The sequence below is a fragment of the Dendrobates tinctorius genome, unplaced genomic scaffold, assembly GCF_039654945.1.
Source record: "Dendrobates tinctorius isolate UK_male_01 unplaced genomic scaffold, ASM3965494v1 ptg000063l, whole genome shotgun sequence".
Lineage (NCBI taxonomy): Eukaryota > Metazoa > Chordata > Amphibia > Anura > Dendrobatidae > Dendrobates > Dendrobates tinctorius.
Genome location: NW_027361731.1, coordinates 22,046,908 through 22,073,848, shown reverse-complemented (window position 1 = coordinate 22,073,848; position 26,941 = coordinate 22,046,908). Strand labels below are relative to the sequence as shown.

At 48.1% G+C, this 26,941-nt stretch overlaps 1 protein-coding gene across 1 annotated transcript; it reads right to left on the bottom strand.

The window, feature by feature from the left end:
- LOC141094297 (uncharacterized) lies at window positions 1-26,076 on the bottom strand. The gene is made up of 7 exons (XM_073580134.1): window positions 25,853-26,076; window positions 18,004-18,136; window positions 17,695-17,874; window positions 17,490-17,613; window positions 17,309-17,406; window positions 17,020-17,110; window positions 1-3,094 (listed from the first exon to the last, which is right to left on the bottom strand). The coding sequence occupies exons 2-7, from the start codon at window positions 18,073-18,075 to the stop codon at window positions 2,055-2,057; spliced, it is 1,605 nt and encodes a 534-aa protein (XP_073436235.1). The 5' UTR covers window positions 18,076-18,136; window positions 25,853-26,076; the 3' UTR covers window positions 1-2,054.
- Between the last annotated feature and the right edge of the window lie 865 nt (window positions 26,077-26,941).

Sequence of the window (26,941 nt, the reverse complement as noted above, 5' to 3'; positions counted from 1 at the left end):
GCAGGTGAATTGGTTTTATTATTTTTATGCTGCTCATCATGTGGTATAAGTGATTAAGTGACTTTTTTCTTCAGGTAAGTGCAAGTACGGTGATACCAGATGTGGAGACACAGGGGTCAGCGGGTGATCTAGTCAGCTAGCCAAAACTGCATGGACCAAGGATCATCCCACCGAGCGCCCACTCTCCTTTGACAGTGGGCATAATGCTACTAAGACAACACAGGGTGAAGGTAAAATATTGTGGCAATATTTTGTTGAACCACATAACAGGCAAATAACATAGAACAGGCCTAGCAAAACACTCAAGATGATGTAAAATTACAGAGTTTCACACTTCCGCTGACTCGCCAGGATAAGAGCAGCTGTGACTTCAGAGCTTCCAGGGCTGCCTACCCCATCTGTGTAACGCAAAGGAGGAGGTAGCAACAAGCATAGGAAGCTGACAGTCCATTGAGGCACAAGTCCAGGTGACAAGGGTCACATCCTTGCTTCTCCAAACATCTCCATGGAGCCAGGTGACCGATTGGTGCCAATTCTGGCTTTCCCAAATGTATCCATGGGGTTCTGGTGACCGGTGGGTCCAAATTCTGACTACCCTCACATGTCTATGGTACAGTGATGGTCAATGGAGCAGATTTTATTCTTTCAGCTGGGGCCATGGTCCCCTAAGCTGGCATCGTGTAAAATGTCAAATCTGTTTCCCTCGTGATGGAGCCATGATCTGGCAGCTATCCTGTAGAGTGTTCCTGGAGAGAACGCTTTTTACTGCAAAAACTGCATCGCCATATTTTGAGAGCTATAATTTTTCCATAGTTTTGCTGACAGTCATGTGAGGGCTTGTTTTTTTGCAGGACAAGTTGATGTTTACTGGTATAATTTTTGGATACATGACATTTTGTGATCGCTTTATATTCCTATGTTTGGGAGGCAGAATGAACAAAAAAAAAGGAATTCATATATTTTTGTTTTTTTTTATGCTGTTCTGCATGTAGTAAAATTGATAAGGCAGTTTTATTCTTCGGGTCAGTACGATTACAGCGATACCTCATTTATATTCTTTTATGCTTTAGTGCTTTTACACAAAAACTATTTTATTCTAAAAAGAATAGATTTATCATCATGAGAGCTATAACTTATTTATTTTTCTCCTGACGGACCCGTATGGCGGCTTGTTTTTTGCAAGACAAGAATACGTTTTCAGTTCTACAATTTTTATGTAGATTGCTTTTTTATCATTTATCTTTCCACTTTTTGTCCGGCAATATGATGAAAAAGCATAGTTTTTTGCCTTGTTTTTTTTTTCATTTGTTTGTTTTTACTGTGTTCACTGAAGCGGACAGTGTAACGGTTTTAAAGGTCAGGTGGTTCCAGAAGGGGCGATACCAAATGTGTGTACCTTATATTTTAATTTAAACTAAAGTAAATGTATTTATTGGATTAATAATTGTTTTTTTGTTCTTTATTTTATGATAAAAAATATTTTTACTCTTTCTCATTGTCCCCAGTTGGGACATCAACTGTATGCAGATCGCTCATCTAGCTGATCACAGTGCCCTATCTATATGGTGATATGCGGTAACACAACTTCTGCGGCGCCTTATATATACAGCGCAAGTCGGGAATGGGTTAAACAATGCTATGAATGGACAATGAGCAAAGTTGCGCCCTTTCAAATACTTGTCTTTTCCTACACAGACAATAGGAGATATTCCTTCTAGTACAGACTATTTGCTATCCCCCCTCTAAGCTGAGAATCCAGGAGCTAGGGTGCCAGGATTGACACCTACCTCCAGCAAAAGCCCCATTGCACTTACATTTAGTTGACAAAAGGAATGAAACTGGATATACCAGTACTGTAACTACTGTCTTATTGATTTACCTTATAATTTCCTTCACACTCTACATGAGATTTTAGATGGTGAAGATGATATGATTCCCAGGAATAACATTTCCCACATTCTGAACATAAAAAATGGTTTCTACCCTGTATGAGTTCTCTGATGTGCAACAAGCCTTGATCTCGAATTATAACATTTTCCACATTCTGGATATGGCTATGGCTTCTCTCCTGTGTGACTTCTTTGATGTCTCATAAGATCTGATCTCTGGAAAAAACATTTTCCACATTCTGGACATGAATATGGCTTCTCTCCTGTGTGGATTCTCTGATGTTTAAGAAGATTTGATTTCTGGTTAAAACCTTTCCCACATTCTGGACATGAATATGGCTTCTCTCCTGTGTGGATTCTTTGATGTTTAACAAGATCTGATGTCTGGCTAAAACCTTTCCCACATTCTGGACATGAAAAAGGCTTCTCCCCTGTGTGAATTCTGTAATGTCTAAGCAATTTTGACTTCTCATTAAAACCTTTCCCACATTCTGAACATGAAAAAGGCTTCTCTCCTGTGTGACTTCTGTAATGTCTAAGCAATTTTAACTTCTCGTTAAAACATTTCCCACATTCTAAACATGATAATGGCTTTTCTCCTGTGTGAGTTCTATGATGTGTGACAAGACATGATTTCTTTGTAAAACATTTTCCACATTCTGGACATGAATATGGCTTCTCCCCTGTGTGACTTCTGTAATGTCTAAGCAATATTGATTTCTCGTTAAAACGTTTCCCACATTCTAAACATGATAATGGCTTTTCTCCTGTGTGAGTTCTATGATGTTTGACAAGACATGATTTCTTTGTAAAACATTTCCCACATTCCGGACATGAATATGGCTTCTCTCCTGTGTGATTTCTCTGATGATTGAGAAGACTTGATTTATGAATATAACATTTCCCACATTCTGGACATGGATATGGCTTCTCTCCTGTGTGACTTATCTCATGTCTAAGCAATAGAGATTTATGTTTAAAATATTTCCCACATTCTGAACAGGTAAATGGTTTCTTCTCTGTGGGAATTATTTGATGTTCAACATCACTTTTGCGGCTTTCATTTTGCTTAACAGCCTGTGATGAATCCAAATAGGTGACTGATTGAAAAGGCTCCGATGATTGATTTTTGCTCTGAAGAGCTGGAGGTATAGCTGGAATAACGGCATGCTTTTCATAAGTATCTGGTTTGACACCACAGTCACCTGCCAAGAATAAAACAGATTTTATTATTTTTCAATATCAATGCCTTATATTTTATACTAGCTGAAGAGCCCGGCGCTGCCCGGCCATAGTAACTAACTGTGGTTAGTTATAGTAAATTATAATTATCCTCCATCCCATAGTCCCATGCCCATATACCCATCACACATCCTCCATACCATAGGCCCGTGCCCATATACCCATCATACATATCCTCCATCCCATAGTCGAGTGCCCATGTACCCATCACATATCCACCATCCCATAGTCCCGTGCCCATATACCCATCAGACATATCCTCCATCCCATAGTCCCGTGCCCATATACCCATCATACATATCCGCCATCCCATAGTTCCGTGCCCATATACCCGTCATTCATATCCGCCATCCCATAGTCCAGTGCCCATATACCCGTCACACACCCTTCATCCCATAGTCCCGTGCTCATATACCCATCATACATATCCTCTATCCCATAGTCCGGTGCCCATATACTCATCACACATCCTCCATCCCATAGTCAACCATTATGACATCATAATGAGCGGCGGCAGGGCTTGCAACCTATGATGACATCAGCGTCGCCATGGCAACCATTGTGACATCATAATGAGGGGCGGGGCTTGATACGCACACCCTGTTTCCCCAGTATGCAATTAGGGGCATTATGACATCACAATGAGGGCCGGGGCTTGACACACTTTTTCTCCCAGTATGTAGATAGGGGCAAAATTGTTTGGTGAATTGGAACGCGCGGGGTTAAAATTTCACCTCACAACATAGCTTAGGACGCTCTCGGGGTCCAGATGTGTGACTGTAGCTGAGACGGTGCGGATGCCTATCCCGGACACACACACATACACACACACACACTTTGAGCTTTATATATTATATAATTTCTATATACATAATTCTATACAACTCAAAGTATAATGAAACTATGACCTAAGACAGTGGTGAGCCACCTGTTCACAAATCCCATGGTACTGAACCTCTAAAGTACAATCGACAAACATAATACACAAACGCAGAAAAGTTTGAAGCAATAAAGGGAGGAATAAAAATAAGCTTTATTACATTACAATCTATAGCAACAGATAAAAATATACACCATAAAAACATGTAAGATTCTTAAAGGAGTATTCCCATCTCTGGTCAACTATCCCAATATGTAGTAGGTGTAATAATAATATTAGGAAATATATAGTATAGTTCTTCTGACTCGCTGTGTTGCTCACCCCATGTGCAGAGCATTGCACAAGCTTAGGAATCCATGGTTACTACCACTGATATAGTGACTGTTAGTTACTAGTGGTTATAACCATGGATACCTAAGCTACTGCAATGCCCTGGACATGGGGTAAGCGACAGAGAATCAGGAAACTATACCACATTTCAAATTTGAGGTATTTGCTATTATTACAGCAACTATACACTCACTGGCCACTTTATTAGGTACACCATGCTAGTAAGAGGTTGGACCCCCTTTTGCCTTCAGAACTGCCTCAATTCTTCGTGGCAGAGATTCAACAAGGTGCTGGAAGCATTCCTCAGAGATTTTGGACCATATTGACATGATGGCATCACACAGTTGGCGCAGATTTGTCGGCTGCACATCCCTGATGCGAATCTCCCGTTCCACCACATCCCAAAGATGCTCTATTGGATTGAGATCTGGTGACTGAGGAGGCCATTTGAGTACAGTAAACTCATTGTCATGTTCAAGAAACCAATCTGAGATGATTCGAGCTTTATGACATGGCGCATTATCCTGCTGAAAGTAGCCATCAGATGTTGGGTACATTGTGGTCATAAAGGGATGGACATGGTCAGCAACAATACTCAGGTAGGCTGTGGCGTTGCAACGATGCTCAATTGGTACCAAGGGGCCCAAAGAGTGCCCAGAAAAAATTCCCCACACCATGACACCACCACCACCAGCCTGAACCGTTGATACAAGGCAGGATGGATCCATGCTTTCATGTTGTTTACGCCAAATTCTGACCCTACCATCCGAATGTCGCAGCAGAAATCGAGACTCATCAGACCAGGCAACGCTTTTCCAATCTTCTACTGTCCAATTTCGATGAGCTTGTGCAAATTGTAGCCTCAGTTTCCTGTTCTTAGCTGAGAGGAGAGGTACCCAGTGTGGTCTTCTGCTGCTGTAGCCCATCTGCCTCAAAGTTCGACGCACTGTGCGTTCAGAGATGCTCTTCTGCCTACCTTGGTTGTAACGGGTGGCAATTTGAGTCACTGTTGCCTTTCTATCAGCTCGAACCAGTCTGCCCATTCTCCTCTGACCTCTGGCATCAACATGGCATTTCCGGCCACAGAACTGCCGCTCACTGGATTTTTTTTCTTTTTCGGACCATTCTCTGTAAACCCTAGAGATGGTTGTGCGTGAAAATCCCAGTAGATCAGCAGTTTCTGAAATTCTCAGACCAGCCCTTCTGGCACCAACAATCATGCCACGTTCAAAGGCACTCAAATCACCTTTCTTCCCCATACTGATGCTCGGTTTGAACTGCAGGAGATTGTCTTGACCATGTCTACATGCCTAAATGCACTGAGTTGCCGCCATGTGATTGGCTGATTAGAAATTAAGTCTTAACACACAGTTGGACAGGTGTACCTAATAAAGTGGCCAGTGAGTGTATTTTGGGATTGGATCTTGGAAATCAGAGTACCCCCTAAAGGCCTCCTTTACATGCCAGTGTGTCCAGTACGTATGGTGACAGTTTTCTTACGTACCGGAGACACTTAAACACTTAGACCCATAAAGGTGAATGGATTTGCGCACACGTCAGTGTGTTTCCACGGACCGTGTGTCTTTGGGCAAGCCACACTGACATGACTGTTTGTTAGCAGCAGAACGGGCCACAAAAAGTCTCGCACACGTGCACACTAATGACAAACGGATGACATCCGTGTGTCATCAGTGACACGTACCAGCACCTGGGAATCAGCGGTACTGTTCGTGCTGATCCCCAGCTCCAGGTGTTAAAAACAGCTCACATCATTATACCCTGCTCTGTCTGTGATCAGCCCAAGCAGGGGACAATATTGAGCGTTGTATTCAGCCCCTGCTGCCTACATAATTTTTCTCTAAGTATAAAGTTAAAAAAATAAAAATAAAAAAAAAAATCACATTTTACTCACCTTGACACCTAATCCAGTGAAGCCATTATCCCCTGTAACAAAACAAAAATAAAAAAACAACAATATCCCTCACCTGTCCAAAAAGAATCCAAAGTGTCCCACGCCGGAATCCATCTGTGCGACATTTGCTTATCAGCATCAGCGGTGACCTGAGGCGACCACTCACGTTAAAAAACTAGGTAGAATGACTCATTGCACCGGGATTTCTCAAGCTGAACTGCAATGATCTCACTGAGGTCATCACAGTTCATAGGCCTGCTCTCGCTACAGGGAGTCATTTTCCTCTGCTCTTCAGCAGGAGTGGTTGCCTCATAACCCTGCATCAAACTCCATCGCACCCAAAAGAACTACAAATATTGGCTGGTGACCTTTATCCACCCCCAATTCCTCAAGATGATTGAACCATCATAGTAAATAAGCCCCTGTACTTTGTGTCACTCCCACCACATTGTAGCTTGTAAGCTCTTATGGGCAGGGTCGTCAATATCTTTTGCATTAATTATTGCATTATCGTTAACTTTGTTATGACTGTATATGAACTGTTGAATTGTAAAGTGCTGTGGAATATGTTGGCGCTATATAAATAAAGATTATAATACGCACTTTTTTCCCCCAAAATTTTGGGGGAAAGTGGGGGGTGCATCTTATGGTAGCAATATACTAACCTGCGGTGCGGTGGTGGCAGCGGGCGGGGCTCTGCGGTGCGGGGGTGGTGGCGGTCTGTGCTCCGGTGCAGGGGTGGCGGCTCTGCCGGCATTTCCTCGCAGCCCGGAGACCCACGCACATCCCTTGCTGGCCGCCGCCATGTTGCGGTGGCCTCCGGGAACATGGCCGCCGGAAAGATGGCCGCCGGTCCGGGGACGGCGCATGCGCGGGTTCAGATGGCGGCGGCCAGCAAGGGATGTGCGGGGACCTCCGGGCTACGAGGAAATGCCGGCGGAGCCACCACACCTGCACCGGAGCACAGCCCGCCGCCGCCCTCATCCCGCAGAGCCCACCTGCCCCAGCACAGCTGCCCCTGCCCCAACACAGCTGCCCCAGCCCAGCTGCCCCAGCACCAGCACAGCTGCCACAGCACAGAGGCGCCACCGCATGAGCCTGGACCACAGAATGACCCCTGTGACTACTCCTCCACCTGTGCCAGATCCCTTCCCAGGTAAGCTGAATTCCGACTGTAAGACGGACCCCCATTTGACACATTATTATTTTTTTCCCTATTTTCCTTCTGAAAATTGGGGTGCGTCTTATGGTCCGGTGCGTCTTATAGTCCGAAAAATGCGGTAATTCCATTCTTTCAACTAAATCCTTTTTTCCCCACTGTATTTGATGTAAAGCTTTTAGCTCATCTGCCGCATACAGTAGAATCACAGCGTGATACAACAGATAGATATAAAGAGGTCAGTCACACAATTAGTACAGTGTGTACTAATTGCATGGGTTTAATTTTCATAACCAGCAGAGGTAAAGCAGATGGCTGTGGGCTGATGTTTATAGCCTGGGAAAGGGGTAATGCCCATGTAGCTTCCCAGGCTATAAATATCAGCTCTCAGTTGAATACTTAACCTTTACTGGTTATTATAATGTGGACCACCCAAAAATGACGTAGGGTCGCCCTGTAATTAATAACCAGCAAAGGCTAGGCAGATAGCTGTGGGCTGATATTATTAGCCTGGGAAGGGGCCATGTCTATTGGCTCCATCTTGGACTAAAAACATCAGCTCTCAGCCACCCCAGAAATTGCTCATTCACAGGATGTGCCAAATCTGGTACTTAATCTTGCTCTTCTCACTTGCCCTGGTGCGGAGGCAAGTGGGTTGATGGTTGTGGAGGTTGATGGCACCTTTGCATTATCAGGTGACATCAAGCCCAGAGGTTAGTAATGGAGAGATGTCTATAAGATGTCCCCATTACTAACCCCATAGTCAAATTGTATATAAAAAATGCCTTTGTATTTGTAAAAACAGACCAAGAATTAAGTCCTTTAATTGAAAGAATGACACAGACTCCTTTAACAAACCAAAATTAAACCATACTCACCTCATTGCCCAGTCCGCTGAAGCCAGTGTCCCCTGTAACAGAATTAAAATAATAAACAACCATATTCCTCACCTGTCCACTAAGACAATAATCAATTTATGCCACGTGGCATCTTCCTCTGCTACATCCAGACCGCATTGTTGCAGGATGCGACCATACAGCATGTCATCCAGCAGAGAAACTGAGCTGCATGCGCTTGCTCAGCTCAGTGTCTCACAGTGAACTCCTTTCACTTCACTGACGTCACAGCAAGCGTGAGAAAGTTCTCAGGCTTGTGGTGACATCAGTGAGGTGAAGAGAGTTCACCGAGAAACACTGAGCTGAGCAAGCCCACACAGCTCAGTGTCTCTGCTGGATGGCAGCCTGCCATGTAGATGTAGTACAGCTAAACCCTTCATGGGACAAGTGGATTATCTTCTCGGCTGACAGGTGAGGAATATTGTTGTTTATTATTTTAATTTTACTACAGGAGACATTTGTCAGGAACACCGCACTGCACTTGCTCACTGAGCCAGTGCGCGTGTCCTGAGTAAGACAACCTGTGCTCAGAGATACCTGTGGAGCGGGCAGCAGCAGAGAAGATGCGTGCTTCAGACCACAGGACTTGAAGTATGTGACTGCTGGGGGCGTGGCCTAAACTCCCGAGAGTTAGGAGCTGCAGGAAAACTCCTACAATGGTAACTACGGAACAAAGTTATTAATAGGCATAGACGGAAATAAACCAGATCAGGCCGGGGTCAAAGCACAAGATAGCACGACAATTACCAAAGGGCAAGACAGAATGGATAGTCAAGACGTATCCAAGAAGTGAGAAACCAGAGAAGCAGATATACAGTACAGAATCAACAGGCAAACTCACAACGGGGGACAGAACCGGATCAGAACCATATAAGCAAGCTATAAAACAACGAACAGGCACACAGGGGTCACAACACTCGGCCAAAGGCAAAAGTATAACTGACAGGGATTGGAGTATCTCAGGACAATAAAAAGCTCTGCCTGAACCAAAGAGAGGCCACAATAATGAAACCCAGGTGTGCAGATTAAAGCCTGCACTGAGCTCAAGACATTAACCCCTGACGTGCAGGTCAAAACCTGCACTGGGATCATGACAGTACCCCCCTCTCAACGGGGGGCCTCTGGACCCCCAGGCTTCCTCGGGTACTTGGCATGGAAAGCCCGAACCAGGCGATCTTCATGTACAGAGTGAGCAGGGACCCAGGAGCGATCCTCCGGTCCATATCCCTTCCAGTGGACCAGGTACTGCAAAGAGCGGCGCACCCACCGAGAGTCCACAATGTGTCCAACCTCATACTCCAAGTGACCCTCCACCAACACTGGAGGAACAACAGACTCGGAGTCCTCCTTGACAGACCCCACGGGTTTCAACAGAGATTTATGGACACACATTGGATATCTTTAAGGAGGCGGGGAGACGCAACCTATATGCCACCGGGTTGACTATCTCCACAATCTCGTACGGACCAATGAACTTTAGTCCCAATTTAGCTGACGGTACCTTCAAGTTGATGTTACATGTGGAAAGCCAAACCTTGTCCCCCACCTGAAACATGTGTCCTGGGGCCCTCTTTTTGTCAGCAAAATATTAGTACCTCTCCTGGGCCCGAGAGATATTACGCTGCCCAGCCCAGAGGTTTTTTAACCGTTGGACAGACCCCTCTGCCCCTGGACAACCAGAATCCACCCGTGAAAACTCCCCAAAATGAGGATTAAACCCATAATTGATTAGGAATGGGGACATGTTGGTGGACTGACTCACCCGGTTGTTAAAAGCAAATTCCGCCAACGGTAACGCATCACACCAATCCTCCTGTCTGGCGGAGGTCAGACACCTGAGAATTTGTTCCAGGGATTGATTGATGCGTTCCGTCTGACCATTACTCTCCGGGTGATATGCCGACGACAAGGAGAGTGAGATGCCCAATTTCATACAGAATGCCCTTCAAAATTTGGCCACAAACAGCACACCTCTGTCAGACACCACATTCAGGGGTACCCCATGCAATCGACCACATGCTGCACGAATAACCTTGACAATGTTTCTACTGAGGGTAGTGCTTCCAAGGGAATGAAATGGGCCTGTTTTGAAAACCTATCCACCACCACCCAGATCACGGGATTGCCCCTGGAAGGTGGAAGACCGGTAATAAAATCCATGGAGAGATGAGTCCATGGGCTATCAGGAACCGGTAAAGGTATGAGTTCCCCAGCCGGCCGGTTACGCGAGCTTTTGGAACGGGCACAAACTCCACAAGCAGCAATGAATTTCTTGACATCGGACCCCAGTGAAGGCCACCAAAAAATCCTGGCTACTGCCTCTCTAGTGGCCGTGATACCGGGATGAGCACTCAGCCTAGACTCATGAAACTCCTGCAGAAGTCTAGGCCGCAATAAATCCGGAACAAACAATTTATCCCCTGGCCTGGTCGTCGGAGCTAGGAACTGAGCCCTCAAAATTTCTTGTTCCAACTCTGATGAGACCCCCGCCACTACCACCTCTGGGGGAAGAATGGAAGACGGCGGTTCGGGGGGGGAGACACCGGATCAAAACTTCGGGCAGGGCATCCGCTTTAACATTTTTGGACCCTGGTCGAAAAGTAATGGAGAATTGAAAGCGTGAAAAAAAAAAAAAAAGTGACCAACGGGCTTGTCTAGGAGTAAGCCTCTTAGCAGATTCAAGGTATGCCAAATTTTTGTGATCCGTGATAACAGTGATAGGGTGAGCCGCCCCTTCCAAAAAGTGCCTCCATTCTTCGAATGCCAGCTTGACCACAAGAAGTTCTCTATTGCCTACATCATAATTTCTCTCGGCGCATGAGAACTTCTTGGAGAAGAAGGCACAGGGTTTGAGATTAGTAAGGGTTGCAGGACCTTGGGACAACACTGCCCCCACCCCTACTTCAGAAGCATCCACCTCCACAGTAAATGGCTTGGACGGGTCTGGCTGGACCAACACCGGGGCGGACATGAAACATTTCTTAAGAGCTGAGAAGGACTCCTTAGCGAGTTCTGACCAATTTTTTACATCAGCCCCCTTCTGGGTAAGATCTGTGAGTGGTTTAATCACTTGAGAGAAACCTTTAATGAATCTCCGGTAATAGTTTGCAAATCCCAAGAAACGCTGGAGCCCCTTGAGATCATGAGGCTGAACCCAGTCTACGATCGCCAGCACCTTCTTAGGGTCCATACGAAACCCCTCACAAGATACAATCAGCCCCAAAAAAGACAGTTCCTGTACGAAAAATGAACATTTTTCCAATTTAGCAAACAGGTAGTTCTCCCTGAGTCTCTGAAGAACTGTCTGTAGATGTTGTAAGTGAGACTGACTGTCCGGGGAATACACCAAAATGTCATCCAAATAAATGACAACAAATCGGCCTATCAGGTCAGAAAACACAACATTGATAAAGTTCTGGAAAATAGCGTTGGCATTAGTTAACCCAAAGTACATAACCAGGTTTTCAAAGAGTCCCTCAGATGTGAGGAACACAGTTTTCCACCCGTCCCCTTCCCGAACCCTTATCAGGTTGTAGGTGCCCCGGAGATCTAATTTGGAGAACCATTGGACCCCAGATAACTGGTTACATAGGTCTGGGATGAGGGGAAGTGGATAAGTGTTCCTAACCGTTATCTTGATAAGTTCCCGAAAGTCGAGGCACAGCCGCAAACCACCATCTTTCTTCTTCACAAAGAAGAATCCTGCTGCAACGGGAGACACAGAAGGCCTGATATGCCCTTTGCGGAGACTCTCAGCTATGTACTCCTTCATGGCTTGGTGCTCAGGCCCGGACAAATTGAACAATCGAGCCTTAGGTAACTTGGCTCCGGGTTCTAAATCAATGGCACAGTTGTAGGGTCTATGTGGTGGCAGCGCCTCAGCCTCACTTTCGGAAAATACGTCTTCGAAATCCTTCAGGTACTCCGGAATACCTTCCAGACCAACAGACGACACAGATACGGTTTTAACAGAGTTAACAAAAGGCCTCAGGTTACAACACTTATCTTTACATCCCCATTGAGTGATCTCCCCAGTCACCCAATCAATGGTAGGATAATGGCGTTGAAGCCAAGGCATTCCCAGTACCAGTCCTGCAGGCACGTTATCTAGCACAAGACAACTTAGTTTTTCCACATGAGTGGAACCCACTTTCATGGAAAAAAGTTCAGACCTGAAACAGATACCGTCCCGGGTAAGAGAGGACGAGTCAATTGCCACAAGTTTAACAGGATCCTGAAGCCTGACTGTCCCTATCTTATTAAGAGTCATAATCCGGGCATCAATCAGGTTAACAGCAGAGCCACAGTCAACAAAGGTGGTAGTCTGAACAGGACCATCACCAAGTTCCAGTTCCACCCGAAGCACAATTTTTGCAAGTGAGGAAAAAGGTACCTGAAGGTCTGTGTAGCCTCCTCAACTACTACCCAGACCTAGTCGTTTCCCGCCACCTTGGAGGATGTCGGACAGGAAGGGCAGTCCTTCTTCCAATGTCCAGATTCCCCACAATAGAAGCACAACTGCTTCTCCCGGTGGCGTTTTCTTTACTTTTCCTCACAGGTGACAGCGCTCACCTCCATAGCCACAGGAAGAGTCCGGGTCTCATCTCCACTGGAGAATAATGATGTTTCCAGTTGCATAACGCCTCTAGCCCGCAATCTGCGATCCATGCGAACCGCTTGGGTCACGGCATCCTCCAGGGAGTCAGGTGGAGGATGGAGTGCCAGGGCATCCTTCAGACGTTCACACAGGCCTCTCTGGAACAGCCCCCAAAGGGCGGCATCACTCCAAGAAACCTCAGCTGCCCAACGCCTAAATTCAGAACAGAACCACTCGGCCGAGTGCTTCCCCTGACAGACACACATCACCTTGTCCTCAGCCAAACGCACTCTATCTGGCTCATCGTAAATAAGCTCTAAGGCCTCAGAAAACGCATCCACAGTCATTCTCTCCGGGGCAGAAGAGGAAAGAGAAAATGCCCAGGCTTGTGGGGACCCCGTAAGGAGGGACATGACTACCCCCACCCTCTGTTTCTCATCCCCAGAGGAGCGGGGTCTCAAGGAGAAAAAGAGCTTACAGCCCTCTTTAAACGCTCTAAATTCATTTTTGTCACCAGCAAACGTATCTGGTAACTTAACCAGGGATTCGGGTGGGACTAAAATGACATCTCTATTCCCCACCTGCTGAAAGCCTGCGGAAAGCACCCCCTGAACCGAGTCTGCAACCTGCCGTTGGGACTGGACCAGAGCTTGGTGTTCCAAACTAAGCTTCTACAGCGACTGAGTCAAGCATTTCACCTGCTCAGATAAAGCACACATTGGATCCATGCTGCAGAAGTGAGGAGGGAAAAAAAAATTCAAGGTTCGTTCTAATGTCAGGAACACAGCACTGAACTTGCTCACTGAGCCAGTGCGCGTGTCCTGAGTAAGACAACTTGTGCTCAGAGATACCTGTGGAGCGGGCAGCAGCAGAGAAGATGCGTGCTTCAGACCCACAGGACCTGAAGCATGTGACTACTGGGGACGTGGCCTAAACTCCCGAGAGTTAGGATCTGCCGGAAAACTCCCAGAATGGTAACTACGGAACAAAGTTATTAATACTCACAGACAGGGAAATAAACCAGATCAGGCCGGGGTCAAAGCACAAGATAGCACGACAATTACCAAAGGGCAAGACAGAACGGATAGTCAAGACGTAGCCAAAACGTCAGAAACCAGAGAAGCAGATATACAGTACAGAATCAACAGGCAAACTCACAACGGGGGACAGAACGGATCAGAACCATATAAGCAAACTATAAGACAACGAACAGGTACACAGGGATCACAACACTTGGCCAAAGTATAACTGACAGGGATTAGAGTATCTCAGGGCAATAAAAAGCTCTGCCTGAACCAAAGAGAGGCCACAATAATTAACCCCAGGTGTGCAGGTCAAAGCCTGCACTGAGCTCAAGACATTAACCCATGACGTGCAGGTCAAAACCTGCACTGGGATCATGACAACATTGCCTGCAGCTGTCTGCCAAGCCTTTGCTGGTTATTAATTATTGGGGGACTTTAAGTCATTTTTGAGGGGACTCCCATTTTAATAACCAGGAAAGGACATTAATATTCTGGGAAGTTCCATGTGTATTACCCCTTTCCCAGGCTATAAACATCTGCCCCCAGCTGTCCGCTTTCTCTCTGCTGGTTAATTAAGTGTCGGTGGACCCCACTCCATTTTTTTCAGAAAATAAATTAGTAAGTAATAACATACATGTAGAGTAAGCTGCACACACTGTACTAATTCTATATGTGACTGACATCTGTATATCTATTCTGTTGGGTCACGCTGTGATTTTACTGTATGCGGCAGATGAATTGTCGGCTTTTTCAAAGGACATGGTTGTGTAAAATTCAGACACCACCCGTATGGTCCAAGTGCCATTTGATTTTTTTCTCGCACCCATTTTTTGCATTGGCAAGTTTCGTCCGAGATACAAGGACAGTTGCAGAATGCTCATAGAATAACACTGATCAGAGTGCGGTTGTCATGATCTGAATTTGATCTGACAGTTTTAAAAGCACAGAGTGAACTTTTTTTTCTTTTGGCAAGTTGCCAAAGTGACTTGACTGTCCCCGGTGGTGGTTAGTGGTATCGCACCTTAGGTTTTCAGTTTAAAGTTCTCTGTAATTATGAATCAGGTGTGGGGCTCTATAAATGAGTCTCAGGGTGTGCAATCACTGCTGGTGATATTGATTCATTTATTGATTCTGAGTTGGGGAGAGCCTGGTGGAAGGATGGAGCTGAGGAGGAGTCCTGCGCAGCTTAGCCAGGGGGGACGTGTGTCAGCTATGGTGTCTGGACGAAGGGCTGGCATGGCGTGGTGGGGTCGCAGTGATGGTGTCGGCAGGAAGTGTCTGCATGGACTGGTGGAGTGGCGACTATGGAGAGTGGCACTCACCATGTGGGACTTGGCTGCTGAGCTGGACTCAAGCATGCTTGCCTTCGTGGCAGAAGCTGAACTCATCTTTGGGACTCTGTTACTAAGCAGCAGCAACTGGTGGTGGACTCTGCTCCAAGGCTGCACTATGGTGAAGGATCCTGTTATGGTGATGGATCCGGGTGGAGGAGAAGACGCACGCAGGTGGAGGGCTCTGTTGCAGGAGCATAAGCACAGAGCATAAAGCTAAGTGGTGTCCCCCTGTATTGTCTCTTTCCCTCATGTGTGTTATTAGTGCAGTGGTGGGATTAGTCTCCGCACCGCCCAATTCCCTAGTGAGGGTTTAGGGTCAGGGCGAGCAAGGGTTTAAGGTTCGCGTGCGGCGACAGGTGCGGAGCCTGTATAGGGAATGTGAGGAGTGCAGGGACACTGGCTCAGGGGAGTGCTGGAGGTCTCCATGTCCCCATTCCCTATTGCAGGGCCCACCATTGTTTATGTTTCCCAGGTCCCCCTTATTATTTAAATTCGCCGTACTGGAGGCGGAGTTTCCAGAATTTATATTAACGTGTAATACCTAAATTCGCCAGGTGGAGGCGGTGTATCCATCTGCACGTATTATTATTTAAATTCGCCACTGGAGGCGCTGTATCCAGGGTCACGTGTGTTATGGGTCCGCCTTGCGGTATCATCTGCGTCCAGACACACGTCGACCGTGACAGCGGTCTGATTTTTTATCAGATTGCACTCGTCCATTTTCCTCGCAGATGAGTATGAGCCCTTAATGTGACTATAATGTGATTTATTTATCAGCGGGGCTCTGAATACAACTCTCAACATTGTCCCCTGCCTCCGCTGATTGCAGGCAGAGCAGAGGACAATGATGTGAGCCGTCTTCAACACCTGGCACTGGGGATCAGCACAAACAGTACCGCTGATTCACAGGCGCCGGTACGTGTGATACTGGTGCGGCACATGGTTGCCACAGGTATGAAACACAGACACACATCTCTGGGCCAGACAAAATTGTTGGCACTTTGCCAAAATTTGCTTTCGGCCATGACTGTATCTATAATGTAGTGTTGGATGCATCCTTCTGTCTGAAGCCGGTATAGACTGAGCTTGCACAGTGTGGCCACAGTCAGAAGGACGCATCCAACGTTAATAGAGGTGACAGGGAGGACGACGAGGATGGAGGAGGAGTGGGGTGCTGGAGATTGCTATAGGCTCTGACAAAATACGTGAGGACTTACTGTGAGCTCCAATGAGGCTGGAAAAGGAGTGTTGAGCCGGAGTCAGCGCCTGTACATGGCGCGATCCTCCGGCGCCATTTTATTGAAGATAAGTTCACACACAGTCTTAAAAAAATGGCGCCGGATAGCACGGTATGACCATGCGCTGACTTTGACGCCATTTTATTTAAATATTTAATGCAGACAACGCGTAGCAGGGGAAAGTTTTAGTGTTTATTGCTTTTTTTGTTAGCTTGTTTGTATAGAACAACAGCGGCACATGCAGGATGGGGGACCATATATTAGGATGGGGGAGAATATACCAGGCTGGAGGACCATTTTATTTTTCTTTAAATTCTGCGGAAACATGGTTGAAAAGCAATGTCTGACTTTCATTTGTTAATTTTCATAGATTTTTTAATTACTTTTGTCAGATTCAAGTTATTTCTGTGACCATTGTGGTTTTTCTGTCATTAAACGAGGGGAACCAACAATTTTGACCACGTGTGTAATTACAGTAGAATCTGTGACTTCTCTGCATTTAGTGGTCATTACTCACCTGGGTAGTCATATGTAGGAATCTCCTCTTTACACCGCTCATCACCCCTCACATATGTCTCTGTAGTATTAATATGGGTCAGATCTTCACCCTGAAACAAATATTGTAGAAGTCACAGACAGATGGAGAAGTCCCATCTATGATCAGCTCGAATCCTGCCATCTCCACCGCTCTCATTACACAAGTATAAACCATATAATACTGGTGGATAAAACAAGACTGAGCACAAGACCTTCACAGCCGTCTACACATCATAGGGGAGATCTCATGGCACCTTCTCTCCATCTACCTGATGATCCTGAGGAGCATTGGGATCTTCTTGGTTACAGTCCTGTGGAAGAAGAGGACGGGCACATCTCTCTGGTGTTGTCCTCTTACTGGATAGATCTGGAGGAAACACATATAGGGACTGAATTCATTCTTTACATACAAATAATTATAGGCTGTGTGAATTTAGTCCTGTCTATTACCTGGTGATGTGAGGGGCTGGGGAACCTCCATCATGACGTCCTTGTACACATCTTTGTGTCCTTCTAAATACTCCCACTCCTCCATGGAGAAATAGATGGCGACATCCTGACACCTTATAGGAACCTGACACATACAATGATACCGTCATACCCAATCCCTTCATATTGTTACTGTATAATGTCCCAGCATTCCTAGCAGTGTCACCTCTCCAGTCAGCAGCTCAATCATCTTATAGGTGAGTTCTAGGATCTTCTGGTGATTGATGTCCTCACGTATCAGGGGGTGAGGTGTAGGCCCCGTGATTGGGCTCAGGGGTCTTCCCCATCCCTCAGACACAGGGTCCTGACAGCGCTCACTAGAGGTCTTCTTCACTACTGTGTAATCCTGGTTATGGAGAGACACATTAATAAATCTCACTGCAGACATTTCCGGAGTCCTCACCTCTCCAGTTCTGTCCATCTGTTATTCCCATAGATAAGAATGATGTAATGTGACGTCATCAGAATCTCTCACCTCTCCAGTAAGCCGGAAGAGGATCTCTAGGGTGAGGTATAATATCCTCTCTGCCATTGTGTCCGTAGCCATTCGTTAACGTTTTAAGTAAGTTTTCTAGAAGATAATTATACCGATTGTATCTGCCAGGATCCTAAATGGAAGGAAGATCAGCTGATGAAGAATCATACAAAATACCATGGGAAAACAAGATACAGGAGCAGTGATGGTGGTATAGTGTAAGGACTTGTGCACACCGTGTCATGTCAGATGGACAAGTCCTGTAACCAATCCGAAAAAGTGCAAAAGTTGGAACATAATGCACAAAAATGAAAAACAACTCACTGTTCATACTTTCAGTTTTTTAACTTCTATTAACCCCTTCAGGTTTCTAAAGCTGCAAAACAGTTACAAAAAGTGACCGGAAGACAGCAGATAAGACGCCAAAAAATGGCATCTCAGGGCCCTGTCCCTTCTGAGGACAAAAGACGGTGCCTATAGTGAGGTCACAGGACTCATTTTGTTAGGAATCCATAAAAAAAAAAGAAAAACAATTGTCCAGGAAGGCATCAACGTGCAATGTACGATACAGGGAGTAGAGATCTGCAAACTTGTCGGAAAATGTTCGCCAATCTCAAATTCGGATTTGTGTTCCCAAGAAAAGTTTGAGCAGATTTCGGTAAATGATCGTGTTTCCAATAATGTTTTGTTAGGTGTCACAGGGTTTCCGCAACAGAAAGTAGCTGGAAGACCGCAGCGTCCGATTGCTCCTACTCCTGTGCTGAAAAGCAGTTCTTTTTAATGGTGTTTATTTCTTTTGGCAGAACAGGGGTTAATCGACCATGTTGGAAACTCTGAACTCTCAGCTGTGCTCGCTTAGCCACTATCATCCCCTTTATAATCTGGGTCCTGATTCAAAAACACGTCAGAGCTAACATTTGTTTCATGGCTTAGGAGGCGAGGTGTTCACATGAGAAGAAGTTTTGGAGGAGTTATCTGTGACTGTTGTGTGGTTTGTAAGTGTGGTAATTCCCTTCCTTCCTCTACTTGGGCCTCCACTCCCCGATGCATTCCTCTGTTATAGGGGAGTAAATATTTGTATGTCTGGTGTTTTCAGTTTACCCTTGTTGGTATAGCCTTGTTTGTCGGGTTGGTGTACTGCGGTGCACTGTAGCACCCCTCTTCCCTGGGTGGGGAAGAGAACAGATGGAGGGGTAACTCAAGAGGTAAGGCAAGGGTGGCTGCCCCGGCATCTTCACCTTCAGTACCCAGGGAATAGGGTGAGCTAGGGCACCCCCTACTGTTAGGGACAGTGAAGCAGCTCCTTGTCATGTGACCCGGGACAGCTGAGTCATGACATTAGGACTTTGGCTAGGTTTGGGGGGGTTGGTGTTTGATGAGGGGAAGGACTCAGGAGATCCCATTTGCTAATCTAAATCATTATGGCTACTAGTGTTGTGCAGGCCACAGTCCACATTTCCTACTCAAATTTATTTGGGCTAATACCGAGTTGCAGTCAGGACTCCAGAGGTCACATTTACTAATAAAAGTCATTTGGGATGATACTCTGATGCAGGCACAGTCCACATTTCAACATATTAATCTTTTGTGCCAATTCTGTGGTCTAGCCACACTATATCAGCCAATAAATACTGATTATTAAATTAGTGACAGGTGACTTACAGGTCTGGGCCCAGGGTTGTGAAACAGCCAGTTAAAAGAGGGGGAGGGTACAGCCAACATGAGTGGGAAAAAGTAAAGTTGTGGTGGAAGGGGGAAAAGGCTTGGTGCTCAAGGTTTACTTGGGGTAGGCTGTAATGTTGCTGAAAGCTCTACTGAACAAACCTCGTCCTATCCAAAGACAACTGACAACTTGTGTTACTGGACAGAATACTCAATTCCCTTCCTTTTGCAGCCACACAGTGGTACGCCTTGTAAATGAGGGCCAGAAACAGCATGTGCTCCAGTAGATGGCAAGCGTTGCAATAAGTGTCCTCTCCTCCTCTTACTCCACCTTAACATGACACACAGTACAGGGCTCAGAGTTGGCCCCAGAATAACCCTAGTTTGTCCCGAAACCTTAACTCTCCAACCGCCCAACCCACCCAGAGTACTAATCATATTATTAAATGCATGGATGAATGGGGCAGGGTCTGTGGCAGGGCTTGGACCAGCATTTCTAGCCTAAACATTGATCATTAACAGGTGGATGAGTGACAGGTGTAGGCCTGATGATCTGAGAACCCTACCAAATTCAGGCAACAAACATGTGGAAGAACCAACATTTCCAAACATTAGCAGCAGACACCACTAAAGGGTCATCAATTTCCCCAGAGTACAAATTGTATAATGAGGCTCTAACACTCCTTCCACTACAGGCAAGCCACCAGATGAAGACACAACTTAAGAATCTCCATATTTCCAAAAATTGTTAGCAACATTAGCAACAGCAGGCACAGATCCACGACAAAGGTGTCACATACTATAATAACGCAAGATCGATGCAGCCTACTGAAAACTACACCATCGCCCAGCCTGCGATTGGGGTGCAAAAGTCATTGGAGATCCATGACTTGCTCATCTTCATGAAAGGTAGGCCACTCATCCATTAATGAAGACCAAAATGCAAAAGGGTCCAAATTATCCCTGATAGTATTGATACTGAGCTGAACATACTCCTGCACCATCCTCTCCAGTCATTCATGTGTCACACTTGCACTCTCTTCTGCTGGTACACGTGCTAGTCTAAAAAATGTGTGAAATGATGCACAGAAATTGCTTATGCCACTTACACTGCTGATGCTAATGTTCTTGCATGTTCCCAGGGTTGGAACCCTGTAATTCTGATGCTCTAATTGTGCATGACGACTGTCTTGGGGAAAAGCACTCTTAATTTTGTGTACAAGCATGTTTCAATACTCCAGCAGCATATGCGCATCCAATTACAGGGGGAAAACATCTGGCAAAATGTACTCTTGTATGGAACAGCGTGGCAACCCAGTAGTCAGCACTATTTCTAATCCTAAAAATATGGCCATCATGTTGTAGATAGTGCAGCAAGAATACGCTCATATGTGGGGCGCTTCCATGAGGTCCGAGTACATGGTGTAATGGTGACAGGGTAACACACAGGCTTGTTTCCTATATACTCTCCCGCCAACCATGGATAACAGAGAGGGGATCATTATTCTCTTCTCCTGACTGTTGCATGCCCATCACCTCTTCCTCCTTCATTTGTTCCTTTACTCCTGTACCTTCACTAACAGTTTATCAGGTACCATCATCCACCCCTCGATCACTGTAATGCACCTTCCCATGGCAGCCGCTTGCGCGACAACAGTCTGGAAATTTGAGATATTGATATCACTTCCACATATTCCTTTGGGACCACCACAACCTCCCGAAGACTATTTAAAGTGTGCTTCAGCATGTAGATGACCGGAATAGTGATGCTGACGATGGCATAGTCCGCGAAAACCATCTTAATAGCCACTTCAAGACTGTGCAGAAGGGTGCAAAGGTCCTTCATCTGTGCTCACTATGTAAGCATGATTTTCACCACATCTGTACTATGTTGGCCCAGGCTATGCAAAAGGACATATTGCACTAGGGCTTGTTGCTGCTGCCACAGTCGCTGCAACATGTTGGAAGATCGCATATAAAACGATTAACCGGTAGGCTGGATGATCTCGGTAGCGATTCAAGTCGATGACCTACGTGGTGCAAATGGCGGAAGTGACAACACATTGACCGTGCTTTCTGCAGCAGCGAATCCATGCCCGATAGTGGTAGAGATATTTCAGTACCACCAGGTTGAGGACGTGAGCCATGCAAGGCATGTGCACCATTATCGCACACCCCATTCCCTGCATCCAGTTTGTGTGGAGACTGCCATTGTTCAAACTCAGCCTGGATAGCTGTCCACAATACTTTAGCTGTGTGACTGCGATTTCCAAGACATGTTAATTTAAACACTGCCCGATTCTGGCGAGACCTGGCTGCGCAGTACGGAGGGAGGGGGATTCTCGCTTCAATGTTGGAATGCGTGTCTCATTAAGAGAGAGGTTGAAGGTGCAGGTGGAGGTCCTACAAGAGGTGGAGGAGGCAAGAGCAGTGGAGGAAGTGTTAGATACAGAGGTTTGTCCCACAAGCCTTGGTTATGCCAATAATTGGTGTCTATTGACACCTTGGCGTCTAGTGGTTTATTTCTCCATCCCCTGGTCTGTAGTGGTTTAGTTATCCAACTCTAGGTGTTTAGTAGTTTACTTTTCTAACCCCTGTTGTCTAGTAGTTTAGTTCTCCATCCTCTGTTGTGTAGTGGTTTACTTCTCCATCCTAAAATGCACTGCAAGCCTTGGGGATTCCAATACTTACAGAGCAGCCCCTTCCACGCCTGTCCCCACAGCCACCCAGGAGTCAGTAGTGAAATGCAGACTGGCAGACATTGATTTTTTTCAAGGAGCGGCTGATGTTGTCTGTGACATGCTGTCGTGGCGCAGGCAAAGCTTTTTTACACAAGTAATGGCGACAGGGCAACTTGTACTGTGTGACTGCGATGGCCATCAGGTTTCGGAAAAGGACTGCATACACCAGGCGGAAAAGCAGCATTTCCATGGCAAACGGATTGGAGATAGTGAAGTTCAAGCTGTTAGCTTTGCCATGTGTAGGAGGAAACCATTTTTTACGTGACCACAACTGCGGGACCAAGGGCTTCCTCCAGTGCAGAGAGGGTGGAGTATGGAGAACACAAGAAACTCCCGGACTGTGAATGCGGTGCAGACGGAGATGTTATGATGTATTGAGAAAGATGTGATGTGTTTGGTCACTGAGATCTGTCAAGAACAGCAGGCATGTCCACTTCCGTAACAGCTGATGGGCTGTCACTCACCGCAACCGTAGTGGGTAAACAAGTGGAGGTTCTGAGGCCAAGGACTGGTGTGAGAACATTTGCCACAGTGAAGGAGGTGGAAGAAGCAGCAGATGTGGTTGATGGGGCGGACGGTGGGTGGAGAGCCACGCTAGGCCACACTTTAGCGCAGTGAGTTTTAACAGGCCAGATTAATCCCCGACCCAGAATATACCCGGGTTTAAAGTGGCCAAGGCCAAACTATACACCGTTCGATGTCTCTGCCCCTTGTGCGCTGATTGGGCCCGTGTGCTGCCTGGAAACCCATTCACTGTCTCTGCCCCCCCACCCGCAGAGCCGCACTCCACATAGAGAATGATGGAGCCTCCAGCACCGACCTCCACCCGCAGAGCCGCACTCCACATACAGAATAATGGAGCCTCCGGCACCGACCTCCACCCTTAGAGCCACACTCCACATAGAGAATAATGGAGCCTCCAGCACCGTCCTCCACCCGCAAAGCCACACTCCACATAGAGAATAATGGGGACTCCAGCACCGACCTCCACCCGCAGAGCCGCACTCCACATAGTGAATAATGGAGCCTCCAGCACCGACCTCCACCCGCAGAGCCACACTCCACATAGTGAATAATGGGGCCTCCAGCACCGACCTCCACCCGCACTCCACATAGAGAATGGAGCCTCCAGCACCGACCTCCACCCGCAGAGCCGCACTCCACATAGAGAATAATGGGGCCTCCAGCACCGACCTCCACCCGCACTCCACATAGAGAATAATGGAGCCTCCGGCACCGACCTCCACCCGCAGAGCCGCACTCCACATAGAGAAAAATGGAGCCTCCGGCACTGACCTCCACCCGCAGAGCCGCACTCCACATAGAGAAAAATGGAGCCTCCGGCACTGACCTCCACCCGCAGAGCCGCACTCCACATAGATAATAATGGGGCCTCCAGCACCGACCTCCACCCGCAGAGCCACACTCCACATACAGAATAATGGAGCCTCCGGCACAGACCTCCACCCGCACTCCACATAGAGAATAATGGAGCCTCCGGCACCGACCTCCACCCGCACTCCACATAGAGAATAATGGAGCCTCCGGCACCGACCTCCACCCGCAGAGCCGCACTCCACAGAGAATAATGGAGCCTCCAGCACCGACCTCCACCCGCAGAGCCGCACTCCACATAGAGAATAATGGAGCCTCCGGCACCGACCTCCACCCGCAGAGCCACACTCCACATAGAGAATAATGGAGCCTCCGGCACCGACCTCCACCCGCAGAGCCGCACTCCACATAGAGAATAATGGAGCCTCCGGCACCGACCTCCACCCGCACTCCACATAGAGAATAATGGAGCCTCCGGCACCGACCTCCACCCGCACTCCACATAGAGAATAATGGAGCCTCCGGCACCGACCTCCACCCGCAGAGCCGCACTCCACATAGAGAATAATGGAGCCTCCGGCACCGACCTCCACCCGCAGAGCCACACTCCACATAGAGAATAATGGAGCCTCCAGCACCAAACTCCAACCGCAGAGCCGCACTCCACATAGAGAATAATGGAGCCTCCAGCACCGACCTCCACCCGCAGAGCCGCACTCCACATAGAGAATAATGGGGCCTCCAGCACCGACCTCCACCCGCAGAGCCACACTCCACATAGAGAATAATGAAGCCTCCGGCACCGACCTCCACCCGCAGAGCCGCACTCCACATAGAGAATAATGGAGCCTCCAGCACCGACCTCCACCCGCAGAGCCGCACTCCACATAGAGAATAATGGAGCCTCCAGCACTGACCTCCACCCGCAGAGCCGCACTCCACATAGAGAATAATGGAGCCCCCAGCACCGACCTCCACCCGCAGAGCCACACTCCACATAGAGAATAATGGAGCCTCCGGCACCGACCTCCACCCGCAGAGCCGCACTCCACATAGAGAATAATGGAGCCTCCGGCACCGACCTCCACCCGCACTCCACATAGAGAATAATGGAGCCTCCAGCACCGACCTCCACCCGCAGAGCCGCACTCCACATAGAGAATAATGGGGCCTCCAGCACCGACCTCCACCCGCAGAGCCACACTCCACATAGAGAATAATGGGGCCTCCAGCACCGACCTCCACCCGCAGAGCCGCACTCCACATAGAGAATAATGGAGCCTCCGGCACCGACCTCCACCCGCAGAGCCACACTCCACATAGAGAATAATGGGGCCTCCAGCACCGACCTCCACCCGCAGAGCCACACTCCACATAGAGAATAATGGGGCCTCCAGCACCGACCTCCACCCGCAGAGCCACACTCCACATAGAGAATAATGGAGCCTCCGGCACCGACCTCCACCCGCAGAGCCGCACTCCACATTGAGAATAATGGAGCCTCCGGCACCGACCTCCACCCGCAGAGCCGCACTCCACATTGAGAATAATGGAGCCTCCAGCACCGACCTCCACCCGCAGAGCCGCACTCCACATAGAGAATAATGGGGCCTCCAGCACCGACCTCCACCCGCAGAGCCACACTCCACATAGAGAATAATGAAGCCTCCGGCACCGACCTCCACCCGCAGAGCCACACTCCACATAGAGAATAATGGAGCCTCCGGCACCGACCTCCACCCGCACTCCACATAGAGAATAATGGAGCCTCCAGCACCGACCTCCACCCGCAGAGCCGCACTCCACATAGAGAATAATGGGGCCTCCAGCACCGACCTCCACCCGCAGAGCCACACTCCACATAGAGAATAATGGGGCCTCCAGCACCGACTTCCACCCGCAGAGCCGCACTCCACATAGAGAATAATGGAGCCCCCAGCACCGACCTCCACCCGCAGAGCCGCACTCCACATAGAGAATAATGGAGCCTCCAACACCTACCTCCACCCGCAGAGCCCCACTCCACATAGAGAATAATGGAGCCTCCAGCACCGACCTCCACCCGCAGAGCCCCACTCCACATAGAGAATAATGGAGCCTCCGGCACCGACCTCCACCCGCAGAGCCGCACTCCACATAGAGAATAATGGAGCCTCCAGCACCGACCTCCACCCGCAGAGCCACACTCCACCTAGAGAATAATGGAGCCTCCGGCACCGACCTCCACCCGCAGAGCCGCACTCCACATAGAGAATAATGGAGCCTCCGGCACCGACCTCCACCCGCAGAGCCACACTCCACATAGAGAATAATGAAGCCTCCAGCACCGACCTCCACCCGCAGAGCCGCACTCCACATATATGGCTGCTCTGTGCGCACAGGACCTGTGATGAGGTCACAGAAGGGGAGGAGTCAGGGGTCACATGATCAGGGGCCTCAGTGTGTGCAGGAATCTGCTGTGCTGGTTGTCATGGTGCTGGATGAGGGGAAGTTTATGTGTGGGGTCAAGAGGGGTTTACAGTGTGGAAGGAGCGGAGCCGTGTGTGTACGAGGTGTACGGAGCGGAGCCGTGTGTGTACGAGGTGTACGGAGCGGAGCCGTGTGTGTACGAGGTGTACAGAGCGGAGCCGTGTGTGTACGAGGTGTACAGAGCGGAGCGCGTGTGTGTGTATGAGGTGTATGAAGCGGAGCCGTGTGTGTACGTGGTGTACGGAGCGGAGCCGCGTGTGTACGAGGTGTACGGAGCGGAGCCGCGTGTGTACGAGGTGTACGGAGCGGAGCCGCGTGTGTGTCCGAGGTGTATGGAGCGGAGCCGCGTGTGTGTATGAGGTGTACGGAGCGGAGCCGTGTGTACAAGGTGTACGGAGCGGAGCCGTGTGTGTACGTGGTGTACGGAGCGGAGCGCGTGTGTGTACGCGGTGTACGGAGCAGAGCCGCGTGTGTACGTGGTGTACGGAGCGGAGCCGTGTGTGTGTACGCGGTGTACGGAGCGGAGCCGTGTGTGTACGAGGTGTACGGAGCGGAGCGCGTGTGTGTACGCGGTGTACGGAGCGGAGCCGCGTGTGTACGTGGTGTACGGAGCGGAGCCGCGTGTGTACAAGGTGTACGGAACGGAGCCGCGTGTGTGTACGAGGTGTACGGAGCGGAGCCGCGTGTGTGTACGAGGTGTACGGAGCGGAGCCGCGTGTGTGTACGAGGTG

Bases quoted from the DNA above. Each gene is read 5' to 3' on its own strand.
- LOC141094297 (XM_073580134.1), bottom strand. From the start codon at position 18,075: ATGGCTACGGACACAATGGCAGAGAGGATATTATACCTCACCCTAGAG. The intron at 17,407-17,489 runs GTAATAGACAGG...TGTTTCCTCCAG, and splicing joins CCAGCCCCTCACATCACCAG to ATCTATCCAGTAAGAGGACA. The intron at 3,095-17,019 runs GTGAGTAATGAC...TATTCTTGGCAG, and splicing joins TCCTACATATGACTACCCAG to GTGACTGTGGTGTCAAACCA.